The 17741-nt window shown below is 41.0% G+C and overlaps 1 protein-coding gene across 1 annotated transcript in view; it reads right to left on the bottom strand.

Annotated features, from left to right (window-relative positions):
* LOC141084386 (pyroglutamylated RF-amide peptide receptor-like) overlaps positions 1-17741 on the bottom strand; it is a 274608-nt gene that overhangs the window by 38821 nt on the left and 218046 nt on the right. The window contains exons 2-3 of the mRNA XM_073569093.1: positions 998-1156; positions 253-314 (exon numbers count right to left, since the gene is read on the bottom strand). Coding sequence (XP_073425194.1) covers positions 253-314; positions 998-1156 — 221 coding nt within the window. The remainder of the gene's footprint in view (positions 1-252; positions 315-997; positions 1157-17741) is intronic.

Below are 17741 nucleotides of genomic sequence, written 5' to 3'. Positions count from 1 at the left end.
ATAGTTGTGGTCTACCTATGATGTCAATTACAGGCCTCTCTCATATTTTTAAATGAGAGAACTTGCACAATTGGTGGCTGATTAAATACTTTTTTCCCCACTGTAAATAGATCTAATAATAGATGCCACATTATATGCCAAAATGTAACCATATAGCCTCGTTTTGTGTGAATGTCTATGTGCTTACATATTAGTAAATCAGTCCTATAGCATCAAAAGAAAAGCATTTACATCAATTATTCAGTTGCTTACCTCCAATGTCTGTACATGTAACATTGGAGACCCTACAACAATAGCGATTGTCCAAACAAACCCTAAAAGACAAAAGAAAACGGTCTACAGAAAACAAAGAAGAAGAAGCTAGACAGTCAGAGAGAAGGATTGCTCTTTGAAAGTAAAATTGCGAGCCTTTCACAAACCAATTCTTGATATTTTAATTTATGGAAAGCTGAAATAATGGAAATGCACCAAATATCATTCATGAACTCTGCCAACAGATTACATTGATGGGATGTGCACCAAGATCACAAAAAATAAAAAAAAATAAGGGAAGACTGTGTGGCATCCCACTGACCCTAACCATCCCACTGACACTGACTATCCCACTGACCCTGACCATTACACTGATCCTGACCATCCCCCTGACCATGACCATTACCCTGATCCTGACCATCCCCCTGACCCTGACCATTACACTGATCCTGACCATCCCACTGACCCTATAGGTTCCCACTATGATCTCAGATGATTACCACAAACCTTAGCAGTCTAATATGGCCATCGTAATTTTGCCCAGATGACTAGCTATTCTGTGTTATTTCACTGTCTAAACTGACTAGAAGTACACTAGAGTAGAGGCCACGTTGTACATACACCAAATTAACTGGTGATGGCAAAATAATGAAAATTACTTCACTAAATTTACAATAAAAACAGAGAAAAAGACAAGTTCATCTAAAAGATTTAATTAGTCACAATGGTAAAGTGGAATTCTTACCAAGCATCTTGTAGGCCCTCTTGTTGGTGTACTGCCTCTTCATTTTCAGTGGATGGACAATTCCTTGGTACCTTTCCACCGCAATACACGTCATTGTTAATGTACTGGCCACCACTGCCGTCGTTTGAATAAATGGAACCATCTTACAGACAAATGGTCCTGTGGATGAAAATGTTATATATCTGGTTAAGCTGCTGAGGTCCTTGTAGACCTAATTATATAATTGCCCAGTGCAGGCCATGTCAGCTGCTACATTCCCCATAAATTCTACTGATTCCTATAATGCACAGCTCTAATCGATTTGGGTTTATCTAATCCTTCTAATTAGAAAGGTTCTTCATGTCAAACAATCCTTACTCGTAGGCTACTTTCACATGTGCAGTAATCATCCTGTAGAACGGATCCAGCAGCAATCCATTGACAAAAAAAGTTGTGTAGATACAACTTTTTTTGTCCGTTTTTAAAAAACTAATTTCAGCTGGATCCATTTTTTAACATTGGAGTTTAAGGAAAACGGATCTGTTAAATTGTCATCTGTTTTATTTTCATTTGAAAAGGATCTGTTTTTTGCTTACTAGATTAGTTTGGGGTGAATACATCCGTCTGGTTTATCTTGTGTGACCAGTGTCTGTAGTTTACTTAGCAAAATCCTGCTGACAGGTTTGCTTTACGGGTATGTGCACAAAACGCCTTTTTCAGGCAGAAGTCAAATATAGAGTCACTGCACACGTGGATTTTTGCAAAAGTGGAAAATCTTTATTTCTATTGGACGGTGAAGAAGCGACAGCTTTTTTTGATGTTTTGGCCTCGCAACGGCCTTTATCATATAGTCGCTGGAAAAATAAAAAATATACAATAAAAATCACAGACAAATATATACAATAAAAATAACATGTAGGATAGATCATAGAATAAGTATCTCATAGAAGAGCATCTTTAAGTTATATGCCAAACGATCATTAGGGAGCATGGAGACATTTTTAAGACAAAAAATAGAGAAAGGAAAGCATGGCGGCAGACAGAATATAACTCTATAAACAAATATTGAAATCATACCCCTTTAGAGAAGAAAGATTGTAGTCACCGGTTAAATAGTTTCACTGTTAGACAATGTTTTTAGAGTCAATGGATTGTCCTGTAAGTTGAGGTTGAATGAAAATATAATTAGATGGGAACAAACAACAGAGTATATTGATTGCAATGTCAAAGGACATGTGGTCTCCATATCAAAGGGTAAAGAGATTATTATAGAAAAGTCTTTATCTAAATCATATAGTACGGACCGTGTGGTGTGATTCCTTGTACTACTAATTACTGTACTGTAAATAGGGAGATCCATTGGTGGTGCAGCGGTGGTTAAAAAGTCTCTTCCATATTACTCACAATCATTGGTGGCAGTGGTGGATGCAGGCACCGCCGTGCCTGTGCAGTGAATAATAATTATCTCCCTATTTACATGTCATTATGTGTATGTTTTTACTTTGGGCACACTGGCACAATTGTGGATCCTCTAGAATCACTTATCATAAAGGTATCCAATTTTTTCCTCATGATTCCATACATATCTCTGTCCACATTATGTCATACTTATTACTATGCCTTTTGGTGCATACCTATAAAAGATTTTTTCTATTAAGGCAATTAGCTTTGGGCACATTCACATAGTTGTGGATCCCCAGGAACCAGGACCACTTGCTACAAAGGTATTCGAATTTTCCCTTTGAGTTCACTTTTTTCATTATACAACCAGCCAATTAGATTGCTACACCAGTTTACCATAGGTTTATATTATATATCATATACTTACATGATTAGTACACAAGTTTCCATTTACAATTGGTCACACTATAAACAAAATATTTTTGGCAACATAAGAATCTATATTTCTGACCTTAGTAGTACAAGGAATCACACCACACGGTCCGTACTATATGATTTAGATAAAGACTTTTCTATAATAATCTCTTTACCCTTTGATATGGAGACCACATGTCCTTTGACATTGCAATCAATATACTCTGTTGTTTGTTCCCATCTAATTATATTTTCATTCAACCTCAACTTACAGGACAATCCATTGACTCTAAAAACATTGTCTAACAGTGAAACTATTTAACCGGTGACTACAATCTTTCTTCTCTAAAGGGGTATGATTTCAATATTTGCTTATAGAGTTATATTCTGTCTGCCGCCATGCTTTCCTTTCTCTATTTTTTGTCTTAAAAATGTCTCCATGCTCCCTAATGATTGTTTGGCATATAACTTAAAGATGCTCCTCTACGAGATACTTATTCTATGATCTATCCTACGTGTTATTTTTATTGTATATATTTGTCTGTGATTTTTATTGTATATATTTTATTTTTCCAGCGACTATATGATAAAGGCCGTTGTGAGGCCGAAACGTCAAAAAAAGCTGTCGCTTCTTCACCGTCCAATAGAAATAAAGATTTTCCACTTTTGCAAAAATCCACGTGTTCAGTGACTCTATATTTGACTTATGCTAGCGGGACTACTAGTTCCCTTTTCACTAGCACCGTATATCCACACCTCTTAGTCGAGTGCTAATTATCTCTATTACCTGCCATTTTTCAGGCAGAATACATCTGGAATCTAAATGGAAAAGCGTTGAAGAACTGCCTCAATAAATGAACATAATCCACAGCAATATAAAAATGACTGTGCATATTAAAAGCCTTCTGTTCCTTCTTTCAACCTCTTCACGTTACGAAGACCATGAAGTGGCTTAAAAAAGTATCACGTTCATTCTTTGGTTGGCTTCAGTTGGATCCTGCCCTCTCTATATATAGAAGATACTGGAAAAAGATGCTGGCGGCAGAGCCACTTCAGGAAAAAATCCGCCGTCTTTTTCCTGAAGATGTTTTGTGAAAGAAAGCTCCGCGATTGGCACGTACCCAAACTCAGAATTCTCTAACACGGGTTATAAATATGAGTTTTTAATACCTGAACTATTTTTGGTGTTCTATAAAAATAGTGTGTCAATTATTAATTACTAGTACTTTATGGAAAATAATAGGACTTACTTCTTCAGCGTTGTATAGGTATTACGGCACTATGCAACAGAACTTATGATACTTTAAATGTGTGCCAATTAGTGATGAGCGAGTATACTCATTGCTCGGGTTTTCCCGAGTATGCTCGGGTGTCCTCATAGCATTTTGGGTTGCTCTGAGATTTAGTTTTTGTCGACGCAGCTGCATGATTTGTGGCTGCTGGACAGCCTGAACACATGTGGGGGTTGCCTGTTAGGGAATCCCAACATGTATTCAGGATGTCCAGCAGTCGCAAATCAAGCAAATGCGTCGACACAAACTAAATCTCCGAGCATGCCAAACTACTCGGAGGACACCTGAGCATGCTCGGGAAAACCCGAGCAACGAGTGTACTCACTCACAATCACTAGTGCCAATGCCATAATCAAAAATGCGGTTTCAGTCAGTTGCAATATGATAACACAAGTACCATTAACAAAAAAAAATGTTGTACAAATGACTCTTTTGATATGACCCAACAAAAAAATCTATATACTGTAGTATTATCAATCGAGAAAGAAGAATTTATCAATTTTTCCAACATAAACAAGTACTAATACACAAGAATGTAATAGTGAAATTTTTGCAATATTCTGTGATTATTCTACAGCATTTTTTTTATCGTGCAATACAAATGATTTCCCCATCTGTGTCCGCTGAAAACAGATTTATGGCCAATGCCGATAAATTATTACACACGATGATAATTGGGCATGTTCAATTGGACTGCCGATCGCTTTGTTCTCCCGGAGATAAGCCATCAACAGACATGTCTCTTAGGGTCCCGTCACATTTAGCGATGCACCAGTAATCCCGACCACGATGCGACCCGGTCAGGATCGCTGGTGCATTGCTAAATGGTCGCTAGTGAGCTGCCACACAGGCAGATCTCACCAGCGACATAGCAGTGGTCGGCGGTCGTTACTTACCTGTCAGACGCGGCAATGAAGACATCCTCCCGCCCACGTCCACGCGTCGCTGCCGACGAGAAACGGCCCAGGACGTTCTCGCGCAATCAGCGATAGCCAGCGGGGGAGCCGGACGGAGGTGTCCAATATATAGCGATATCGCTAGCAATATCGCTGCTGCGTCACAAAATCGGTGCTACCAATATCGCTATGTGTGAAGCCCCCTTTAAAATTTCTCTAAGAGAACATAGAAGCACTCGGTCAAACAAGCACTCTTGTGTATCAGAGAGCCAGCTGAGATGGCCGATGGCCAATCGATCGGCTAAAGTTTTACTTGGTCGACTTCCATCTAGTATGTATGGACGGCTTTAAACATACAACCAAAAAATATAATGACTGTTCATCTGTCCCAAATCTCAGCTCTTTTTATAAGATGCTTTTTTGTAGAATCTGAATTTAAAGTGGTATTCTCATCTTCAAGATCCTACCCTAGTGTGTAGAAGATGTAATAATAATGATATGATCAAATGCCTCCAATTAGAAATGTAGTATACATTTTCTGATTTGCTATGTCTCTTTCCTAATGCGCAGGCATTGCAGGAGCTTAGGTATCCATGGTTACGACCACTAGCAACTAGCTAACAGTCACTATACTGTAGTAATGGCCCGTATTCGGGGGGTGGTCCACTGCTTTCCACCCACAGACGACACAGACAAGACGGAGGCAGATTTTCGGGTACAACAGGTCCGAGTTTATTGGCTGTCCTCCTGACGACCGTAGCAGTTCCCCGCTGCACCTTTACAGCTCTCCGTATTCAGGCCCGGGTACCTGCACCTTCCTTCTGTCGTAGTGACGTTCCTTGCGGCTCTTTCACTGGGGCGGCCCTAAGCATATCTACCGCCAGCACTTCACCATTCTGAGGTCCTCGTCAAGAGACCCCCGGGGCCTCTTCTGTTCTGCGGTTCTTCTTGTCGGGGCCACCCCCCTGACTTCTTTTCTCCTCAGTCCCCTGGTCGAGCTCTCCTCTACTGTTCATTCTCCTTCACTGTCTCTTCCCTTCTTTAGCCCCTCACAGGACAGGAACCCTCTGGAACTCTCTCCTGTCCTATTTATCTCCCTCCTCGGGAAATCCCCTCCTGGGTTCCTGTCTCCCCGCCCCCCCATGACTAAGCGGTTTCTTAAGCCATAAGCTGCTGTCAAGTCCTGTACTCACGCATCCCCCTGCCATCTTGTGGTCAAACTTAGGTACTGCACTCCTATTCCATTTTCCCCCAGCTGTTTCCCTTCTATTATTATAAACGTCCATCTACAGTGCACCAACCATCCCTTCTGCCTACAGACAAGTCCGTCTGTCAGGTCACCTTCCCTACAATACCAGTGGTCATAACCATGGATACCTAAGGTCCTGCAATACCTGCACATGAGGAAAGAGACATAGCGAATCAGAAAAACTATACTACATTTCTAATTGGAGGTATTTGCTACTATTATTATTATTACACCTACTACATATTGGGATAGGATCTTGGAGATGGGAATACCCCTTTAAGTTTCAGACCTGTTAGAAAAAGCTGTTGAATAATGACAGTTAATTTAACAATGAATTGTCACAATGGCCACTGTTGATATTCACTTTTGTCTTGACCAAGAGGGTATGTAATTTTAATCAGTTAAGACATAGGAGAAAGACAAAAACTTCTGGTTCTGCTTATCAAGAGAATAAACCATGGAATACGAAAAAATAATGATTTAGCAGCCTGTTTACATCAAAGCTTCCGCAATTTACAAGTTACATTAGTATATAACATTTTATCATAACATACATATATTGTTTTATCGTCACTTTATAGGTAAATGTGTTTTGGCTGATGATTACTTGTAGTATAGGATTATTCTGCCTTCCTTCCAGTAGGTTGATGGTGGTGCCTTTAGGCTTTTTCTTCTGCAAACCTATCACTACAAGAGATAAAGCTATGATAAAGCGGGCTGGATAGCTTTGGAAGATGAGATAAACCTATATGACATTTCTGGCAGCTGTGATAGAGGAAGCGCTAAATGGCAGGTTTGCACTATTAATCCAAAGATATATACATCTAATAATGCTTGGAAACATATTTTACATTTTCATCTATGTATTAGAGGACTGAAACAAAACAGGAATTTCAAGACCACATTTATTCCATTCCGGATGTGCAAAATTGAAAGGTTATTTTCTGAATAACAAGTGTACAAATATTCATTTGCTTAAGCCTTTAAAGGGAATCTGTCACCCCATTTTTGGCCTATAAGCTGCGGCCACCGCCATCAGGGGCTTATCTACAGCATTCTGTAATGCTGTAGATAAGCCCCCGATGTATCCTGAAAGATAAGAAAAATGAGTTATATTATACTCACCCAGGGATCCGGTCCAGTCTGATGGGTGTCGCGGTCTGGCGCCTCCCATCTTCATACGATGACGTCCTCCTCATTACTTCTGTCACGGCTCCTGTGCAGATAAGGTACGCCTGCGCAGGAGCCGCGGCAGAAGTATGGAGGAGGACGCCATCTCTAGAAGATGGGAGACGCCGGACCGCATCACGACACCCACCGCACCCCTGGTGAGTATAATATAACTTGTTTTTCTTATCTTTCAGGTTACTCTGGAATGCCTCAATGGGTTCCAGTGATTCTAAGATAGTTTTTTGTGACATTTTGTACTTCATGATAGTGGTAAAATTTGTGCGACATGATTATTTATGAAAATATCTGAGCTTTGGCATAAATTTTGAAAACTGTGGATAAGCCCCTGATGTAACCTGAAAGATATGAAAAATGAGTTATATTATACTCACCCAGGGATCCGGTCCAGTCTGATGGGTGTCGCGGTCCGGTCCGGCGCCTCCCATCTTCATACGATGATGTCCTCCTCATTACTTCTGCCTTGGCTCCTGTGCAGGCGTACTTTCTCTGCACAGGCACCGGATCTCTCTGACCTTTCCCGGCGCATGTGCACTGCAGTACTTTACTCTGCCCTCAACAGGGCAGATAAAGTACGCCTGCGCAGGAGCCGCGGCAGAAGTATGGAGGAGGACTTCATCTCTAGAAGATGGGAGGCGCCGGACCGGACCACAACACCAACCACACCTGACCCCGCCCCCCGGTGAGTATAATATAACTTGTTTTTCTTATTTTTCAGGTTACATCGGGAGCTTATCTACAACATTACAGAATGCTGTAGATAAGCCCCTGATGGCGGTGGCCACAGCTTATAGGCCAAAAATGGTGTGACAGATTCCCTTTAAGGACCAATCCCCTTTGTAGTTTAATGGCCGAGCCTCATTTTTTATATCTTGCCATTATCACTTTATGAGATAATAACTCTGCAACGCCTCAATGGATTCCAGTGATTCTAAGATAGTTTTTTGTGACATCTTGTACTTTATGATACTGGTAAAATTTGTGCAACATGATTATTTATGAAAATATCTGAGCTTTGGCATAAATTTAGAAAATTTCACAATTTTCAAACTTTTAATTCTTATGCCCATAAACCAGAGCATTATGTAAAGGTAGAGAAGAGTGCAATACCATCAGGATCACTAAAATATAAAAAAATATACTTTTTATTGGAAATTTTCTGCACAAACAATGACAAGCAATGATAATAGCATTTAACCCCTTAATGTTCACTGATGTGCACATCCCGTCATGGGTGGTTGTAACTTACCGCACCAGGATGGACTGTGCACGTCATGGCTTTGAACTGCCACTGCGTGTGGACAGTGCCGACAGCTGTCTATGACAGCTGTCAGGAACGGCAAGGGGGCAGGAACCCTTGCAGTCGGTCCCTGCACCCCAAGCACTGTGATTGGTCAGTCAATCTGACCTACCAAACACAGCAGCGATCGAGCAGGAGAGGCTGAAACTTCAGCCTCTCCTGCCTGATCTCAGTGCAGGAGCTCAGCGCTGCAGTGGCTGAGCTTCTGCAGTGACAGCTAGCTGGCTGTTAACCCCCTCACTGCTGTGATCAAGCGCGATCGCAGCACTCAGAGGGGGGAGGCAGAGGGTAGGGGGCTCCCTCTGCCTCAGGTAGGCGTCCCCGCGATGTAATCGCGGGGCCTGATCTGTGCCATGATGACCCGGAGGAGTCATGACAACCTCCAGGTCATTTACATACGGAAAGCTGCAGAGACCATGCTCACAGCATGGTGTCTGCAGTTTTCAGCATAGGCATAATACATTACAATGCTGGAGCATTGTAATGTATTATACCTAAAGTGAAAGTGAAAGTCCCATAAAGGGACAAGGTAAAAAAAAAAATTTAAAAAAAATATGTAAAAAAATAGTAAAAAATAATGAAAAATAGTAAAAACAAATTCCCTAAAAACTCCCGAAAAATATTGCCGCGTCCAAAAAAATCCCTTCTATAAAAGCACCACCCTAGTCAACCCCTTCAGTGAACGCCGTAAAAAAACACAAAAAGTAGCAAATTATACTTTTTCAAAGCGGTATCATCATACCGCTTGGAAAAAGTGCAATAACACGCGATCAAAAAGACGGATATAAACATGGTACCGTTGAAAACATCGTCTTGTCCCGCAAAAATCGAGCCACCTTACAGCATCATCAGTGGAAAAATAAAAAAGTTATAGCTTGCAGAATAAAGTGATGCAAAAATAATTATTTTTTATATAAAAGTTTTTATTGTATAAAAAACACCAAAACATAAAAAAAATATAAATGAGGTATCGCTGTAATCATAGTGACCCAAAGAATAAAGCCGCCATACTAATTTTTCCACACGCGGAACGATGAAAAAACAACAACAAAAAAAACCAATTCCTGAATTGCTGGTTTTTGTTCATTCTGCCTCCACAAAAATCGGAATAGAAAGCGATCAAAAATGTTATATGCCTGAAAATGGTACCAATAAAAACGTCAGCTCTTCCCACAAAAAAACAAACCTGCACATGACTCTGTCGGCCGGAATATGGAATAATTATAGCTCTGAAAATACGGTGATGCAAAAATTTCTTACAAAAAATTCTTCCAAAAAAAAGCGTCTTTTAGTGAGTGACAGAAGCTAAACATGAAAAAAGGATATAAATCTGGTATCGCTGTAATCACACCGCCCCCAGGAATAAAGTCGCCTAATCACTAATACCGCACGAGGAACGGTGTTAAAAATAAAACTAATTCTTCACCTTTTGTGGATTTGTGCATTCTGCCTCCCAAGGATCGCAGTAAGGCGATCACAGTGGTTCCACCCCACATATGGGGTATCAGCGTACTCAGGACTAATTGCACAACCACTCTTGGGGTCCATTTTCTCCTGTTACCCTTGTGAAAATAAAAACTTGGGGGCAAAAAGATCATTTTTGTGGAAAAAAATGATTTTTTTTATTTTCACGGCTCTACGTTATAAACTTCTGTGAAGCACTTGGGGGTTCAAAGTGTTCACCACACATCTAGATAAGCTCCCTGGGGCTCTAGTTTCCAAAATGGTGCCACTTGTGGGGGGTTTCCACAGTTTAGGCACATCAGGGGCTCTGCAAACCCAACATGATGCCCGCAGACCATTCCATCAAAGTCTGCATTCAAAAACAGCGCTCCTTCCCTTCTGAGCTCTGCCATGCACCCACACAGTGGTTTACCCCCACATATGGGGTATCTGCACACTCAGAACAAATTGCACAACAACTTTTGGGGTCCTTTTACCCTTGGGAACATAAAAATTGGGGATGAAAAGATCATTTTTGTGGAAAAATATAATTTTTTAATTTTACGGCTCTACGTTATAAACTTCTGTGAAGCCCTTGAGGTTTCAGAGCTCTCACCACACATCTAAATAAGTTCCTTGGGGGGTCTAGTTTCCAAAATGGGGTCACTTGTGGGGAGTTTCCACTGTTTAGGTACATCAGAGGCTCTCCAAACACAACATGGCGTCCGCTCTCGATGCCAGCCAGTTTGACATTCAAAATCTCAAATGATACTCCTTCCCTTCTGACCACTGCCGTGCGCCTAAAGATTAGGCTTCCTTCACACATGGTGTATCAGTGTACTCAGGAGAAATTGCACAACAAATATTGTGGTTCATTTTCTCCTGAAACCCTTGACAAAATAAAAAAAATTGTGTCCACATTTTGGGGAAAAAAAGTTAAATGTCCATTTTTTCCTTCCACATTGCTTCAATTCTTGTGAAATACCTAAAGGGTTAATAAACTTCTTGAATGTGGTTTTGAACACCTTGAGGGGTGCACTTTTTAGAATGGTGTCACTTTTGGGTATTTTCTGTCATATTAACCCCTCCAAATGACTTCAAATGTGAAGTGGTCTCTAAATAAATGGTTTTGTAAATTTTGTTGTAAAAATGAGAAATCGCTGGTCAACTTTTAACCCTTATAACGTCCTAACAAAAAAAATTTGGGTTCCAAAATTGTACTGATGTAAAGTAGACAAGTGGGAAATGTTATTTATTAACTATTTTTTGTGACATATCTCTCTGATTTAAGGGCATAAAAAATAAAAGTTTGAAAATTGCAAAATTTTAAAAATTTGCGCCATATTTCCGTTTTTTTCATAAATAAATGCAAGTCATATCGAAGAACTTTTACCACGAACATGAAGTACAATATGTCACAAAAAAGCACTCTCAGAATCAGCGGGATCCGTTTAAGCGTTCCAGAGTTATAAGCACATAAAGTGACAGTGGTCCGATTTCAAAATTAAGGCCTGGTCTTTAACCTACAAAATGGCTTGGTCATTAAGGGGTTAAGAAGCTAAAATAGTCCACCCAATGTGTCCATGTTAGGACAAACACCCCTCCTCTATTGTCCACTCCAAGGTACACAACAAAACAAATTCATTACCAATTACAGCGTACAATAATGAAAACATACAACCCAAAATGTTTCTATGTAAGGTAATGAAAAATAAATTTATAGACAAAGTTCTCATATTCCATGAACTGCAGTTGCAAAAAAATAATCTATAGATCCTATATAAAGAATGTAAAAAACCTTGCACATTTTCCATTCTCTATACAGGATCTATATATTCTTTTTTGCAACTGCAGTTCTTCAAATATGCAAACTTTTTCTATAAATTGACTTTTGTCATTACTTTACATAGAGACATCATAGGGTCTAGGTTTTCATTATTGTACACTGTAATTGATACTTTATTAGTTTTGTGGTGTACCTTCGATTGGGTATTAGAACAGGGATGTTTGTCCTAACATGGACATGTAGGAGTGGTGGAGCTAATGGTCTGCTCCCTGACACTCTAAGGCCTCTTTCACACTTCAGTTTTTTACAATCAGTCACAATCCGCCAGGTTTTGAAAAAAACGGATCCTCAATTTTCTTTTGAGGATCCGTTTTTTTCTCCATTGACTTTCATTAATGGCGGATTGTGACGGATTGCTGTCCGTTGCATCCGTTTTTTTTGAGGATCCGCCAAAAGTTGCTGTCCGTCACCATCCTCAAAGATTTCAAAACGGAGCTTGCAACGTTTTTTTTTCTGGCGGATCCTCCAGACACTCATTTAACCCGAAATTCTTTCTGGGTGCCGGACAAAAAGAAAAAAAAAATTCTCTCTCTCTCTCTCTCTCCTTTTCCAGGCTGCGATTCCTTTAAAATTCTTCATTTTGCGGATCCGTCAAAAAAACGGATGGCTGGCATCCGTTGTCATCAGTTCTAAAACGGATCCAGCATCCGTCCTTTTGGCGGATTTTGACTGATGCAAAAAACTGAAGTGTGAAAGAGGGCTAAGGGGTTATATATATTTCATATTCATACATGTTGTCAAGGGTATCACCCACTGGGGCTCCAGTCTAGCCTAGCCAGGGGTAACTGTAATGGATGGCCTATTTTAGGGAGAGGGAACTGAGAGTTGCCGAGTTCAGAAAGTGACAGTTCAGTGGAGGAGAGTAGTGTGAAGTGACAGCAGTTGTCTAACGCAATAGTCTGATAGGGACAATGTGGACCTAATATTTGGGTCAGTGGAGTGCCAAAAATACCCTTACGCCTGATTCCATCTGTCGGCCTGGGGACCTCGACATGGACGTCGGGGACCTTGGGCGCACTCAGCCTGTGAAGCTACAGAGAAAAATGAACTCAAACTCTAGGAGGTGGGAGGTGTTGCAATCCTGGTGCACAGCATTAACAGGAATTAATATAATGTGGAAGGAAAAAATGAACATTTTACTTTTTTCACAAAAATTTTACTTTAGCCCCTAATTTTTAATTTTTACAAGGCGAACAGGAGAAAATGAACCTCAGATTAGTTATACATTTTTTCCTGAATATGCCAATAACCCATATTTGGGGAAAAACTACTGTTTGGGTGCATGGCAGGGCTCGGAAGGGAAGGAGCACTGTTTTTAAAGCAAAAATGGCTGGAATCGAGAACGGATGCCATGTTACATTTGGAGAGCCCCTGATGTGCCTAAACAGTGGAAACCCCTCACAAGTGATGCCATTCTGGAAACTAGACCCCTTAAGGAATGTATCTAGTTGTGTGATAAGCAACTTACAGAAGTTTATAACATAGAGCTGTGAAAATAAAAAAAGTCACATATTTCCCATAAAAATGTTCTTTTAGCTTCAAATTTTTTTATTTTCTTACGGGTAACAGGAGAAAATGCACAGTACAATTTTTTTGTGAGATTTCTCTTAAGTGCGCTAATACCCAGTATGTGGGGCAAAACTACTTTTTGAATGCAAAAATAGATGGAATTGAGAGTGGATGCCATGTTGCGTTTGGAAAGCCCCTGATGTATCTAAACAATGGAAACCTCCCACAAGTGACACCATTCTGGAATCTAGACCCCTCAAGGAATGTATCTAGATATGTGGTAAGTAAATTGAACCCCTAGACATTTATAAAGTTGAGCCGTGAAAATAAAAAATTACATATTTCCCACAAAAATCTTCTTTAAGCCCTATTTTTTTTATTTTATAAGGGTAACAGGAGAAAATGCCCAGAAAAATGTTTTGGGAAATTTCTCCTGATTACACCATTCTCCATATGTGGTCAGAATCTATTTTTGAGGCACAGTGCAAAGCTCAGAAGGGAAGAAGCACCATACTGGTGTTCAGATTTTCCTGGAATGGTTTGAGAATGCCATGTCACATTGGCAGAGCCTGAGGTGGGAGAACAGCAGAAACCTCCCATAAGTGACATCATTTTACAAACTATACCTCTCAATAAAATTCATCTAGGGGTGCAGTGAGCATGTTGACACCAAATGTGCCTCACAGAAATTTTTACCATTGGGCGGTTAAGAATGAATAATTACATTTTTACACCTAAAATGTTTTTTAGCCCCAATTTTTTTATTTTTATAATGGCTAATAGGAAAAAATGGACCTCAATGTTTGTTGAGCAATTTCTCCTGATTGCGTCAATACCCTACATGTAATCGGAAAATGGAAGGGAAGGAGCGCCATAATTTACTTAAAATTTTACTGTTATGGTTTGCAAGGGCCATAACCCACTGGGAGAGCCCCTAATGTGACCAAACAGAAGAATCCCCCCATAAGTGATTCAATTTTGCAAACTACACCTTTCAATGAATTAATCTAAGGGAGCAGTGATCATATTGACACCACAGGTGTGCTACAGAATTTCATACCATTGTGCAGTAAAGAAAAAATAATTACTTTTTTTACCACAAAAGTTTTGTTCTAGCCCTATATTTTACATTTTCACATGGGAAAATGGGTGAAAATGGCACTAAAATTTGTCACACAATTTCTGCTGAATGTGGCAATACCCCATACAGAGCTCCTAAGTGCTAAAAGAGCAGAATACCCCTCAAGTGGCCCCATTTTGAAAATTAAGCCCCTGCCAAACATGTGGATACTAAATGTAGTTTAGGCACACTGTGGGGCTCAGAAGAGAGGGGGCATTTGGATTTGTGAGTGCAGAATTATCTGGATTTCTTTTGGGGGTGAGTCCACCATAGAGCTTTTCCAGAGCCTTTGTGCTACCAGTAACTTGAAAGCCCCCCTATATTTCTGTCAACAGATGACAGACCTGAGTGGGGACTTGCTTTTTTGTGGACTGAATTGCAGCTTTTACTGGGAACATTTTAGACAACGTTTGGGATCACATTTATCCTATGCTTTAGGCTGACCACTTATATCGAGGTTTCCATGTAAAGCTCTGAGTGACGTGATTCAGATGAAACTTCTGAGGAATCCATTCATTATAGTGAGGCAGCAGAGTTACTGTGGACCTCTGCTTAGCAGTATTATTCTTTTCAGAAGTGCACAAAACTGGGCCGACCACGCTTTTATGCACGCCTAAAAAGACGAACACCACTGGATCACAGGCCAGACGGCGTTCACAGTGCCTTCCTCGGCCTCATTATAGGAAATCTTCTGCCAGAGGCTCTGTCGGAAGAATGTATTTCAGGGATTTACATGGAAACCTCGGTGTAAGCACTGAGCTTACATGCAGTGACAGGTTACAGTCATGATGGACATAACGCGTCATGGTGCAGAAACTGACATCCGCTCATGACATACTATGTCTGTCATTGATCGTAACAGACTTAAAATGTTTTTCTGTTTCATTTTAGGAAAGCAAAAATGGAGCCGCTGGAAAAAAAATGCATTCAGATGACTACTATTGGCACCAGATAGACTTTGTTCCCTATAATGGAGGCCATAATGGAGGTCATTTGGTTTCAGTTGAGGAAGTCATCACTTTAACTGAAGACTTGGGATGAGCGGATCCATGGAAGTCCGGGTACTGGTACACGATCTGAACTTTTTTCCAACGTTCTGTCTGGGTATCAGAACTGTACCTGAACTTGAGCAGGAACCTGAATCACATTGAAAACAATTTGGACCTGAACTTTTGAGCTGGAAAATTCTCTCTCTCTCTGCAACCGACTTCCCCCGGAAATCCAGGAGAAGTCTGTGTTCGGCATTTAGCAAAGGACACTAAATATCCAGTACAAATAAAAAACTTTAAGTTCAGGTTTGCTCATCTCTAGTGAAGACCCAATGTAGTATATTGCACACTCTCTTCCAGCAAGAATGAGGGAACTCAATAAAGGTTACGATGGAAGTATGAACCTAGCCTTATTGGAAAAATGGCTTTGGAAGACAATGACCATTTAAATCATGCCAAAAGACTTCACCAACTGTAACAATCTGAAGACCAACATTCCACATTTAGGCTAGAGTTACACAGCAACATTTGGCACATAACACTGAAGTAGGAGTTTTGCATTGTGATATCACATCTAATGATTTGCTATTGTGCTGGATTGTGACGTGAGATATTCTGTGACTGTGGAACAGAGTCAAAAATGTTTCCAAATGAGTTGGATTTTCTGTTGCAAGTCGCAAGATGCATAGACTTGCCAAAGACTGCAATGCAATTCATAAACCTGGCTGTTTTTTTTCACAACAGAATTATAGCTCTGAAATAGCTGCATGACAAGTAAGTTGCACAGATGTTTTTCTTGTGCACTTTTTCTGCAAGTTGCTGTTAACAAGTGTTGCTGTGAAGCACTTGACTTACATAGACTTTTACTCGAAGACAAGAATTGATTTCACAACTTTTGTGTATCCTTTCATAAATTTGTGGATACATTTCTAACTCTTCAGGATTACAATCAGACCACAAATTTGTCCAAATATTAAATAGGCACTTCAACTATATAATTCCACAACAACAGAAAAGAAGAACATCAATCTCTTCCATCCAAAATGAAGCGAACCACAAGAATAAAAAATACGTAATTTTATTAACCCCTTTCTGACATTTGATGTACTATCCCGTCCACGGTACCCGGGCCCGTATGACCGTGGACGGGATAATACGTCGGGCCCTTTAATGCGATACCGCGACTTAAGTCGCGGTGATCGCATTAAAATTCCGACACCATCTCACCTTGCAGAAGATGGCGTCGGCATCCCGGGCTGCGATTCCGCCCCCCCGGCATCCAGAGCACTGTGATTGGCTGTTCAATTCTGAACAGCCAATAGCAGCGTTTCTCATTGTTTCAGCCAATCAGCTTGGCTGAAACAATGATGTCCTAGGCTGGGATCGAGTACCGATGTACTCGATCCTAGAACCGGTGCCTAGCAATGCCAGGCACCGGCAAAAAGATTGGCGTGATCGCTGATCTAATCGCTATATCGCCGCTATGCCCTGCCAGTACCGGCCTGGATCGGTGCTTTATTCGCACCGATCCTAGGCTGGAGCCTGATGCAGGCCCAGCAGGGCCTGCAGGAGCTGGCTGGCGCGGTCGATTATATCGGCGATTGCGCCAACCACAGGGCACAGCTGCGGTCACCATGTGACCGCTCTGTGCCCTGCTGGTGACCTGGGCATGACCTGCCTAGTAATCGGAGCTGTGAGCTCCGATTCTAGGCAGTTGCCATGGTCACCAGGCAGATCAGGGATTGGTGGATCGATGTAATCATTCGATCCCACCAATGACAGGTCACAGCAGCGATGTGACCGCTTTGTGACCTGCCCCTGACCTGCCTCTGACCTGTCTGACCTGTCTGCAGGGGTCCTCACTCTAGCTGAGGATTCCTGCAGAGAGGTCGGATGCAGCAAGAGCTCCTGTGCTGGGTATTGTGGTGGCACAGCTTGTAGCATCACAATCCCTGCAGAAAGAAGAAAAAAAAGAAAGAAAAAAATGCCAACCGTAAGTGTTACTGATCCCTGATCCCCTGCCCAATCTATCTTCACCCCCCATCTATCTTCATCCCCCATCCCCCTTCCCCCTATTTTTACCCCCCTCCACCCCACTTTTGCGCCACCTCCGTGCGC

The sequence above is a fragment of the Dendrobates tinctorius genome, unplaced genomic scaffold (genome assembly GCF_039654945.1).
Source record: "Dendrobates tinctorius isolate UK_male_01 unplaced genomic scaffold, ASM3965494v1 ptg000022l, whole genome shotgun sequence".
In the NCBI taxonomy this organism is placed as follows: domain Eukaryota; kingdom Metazoa; phylum Chordata; class Amphibia; order Anura; family Dendrobatidae; genus Dendrobates; species Dendrobates tinctorius.
Note: the sequence above shows the minus strand (reverse complement) of the source record. Positions and strands in the feature narration are given on the sequence as shown.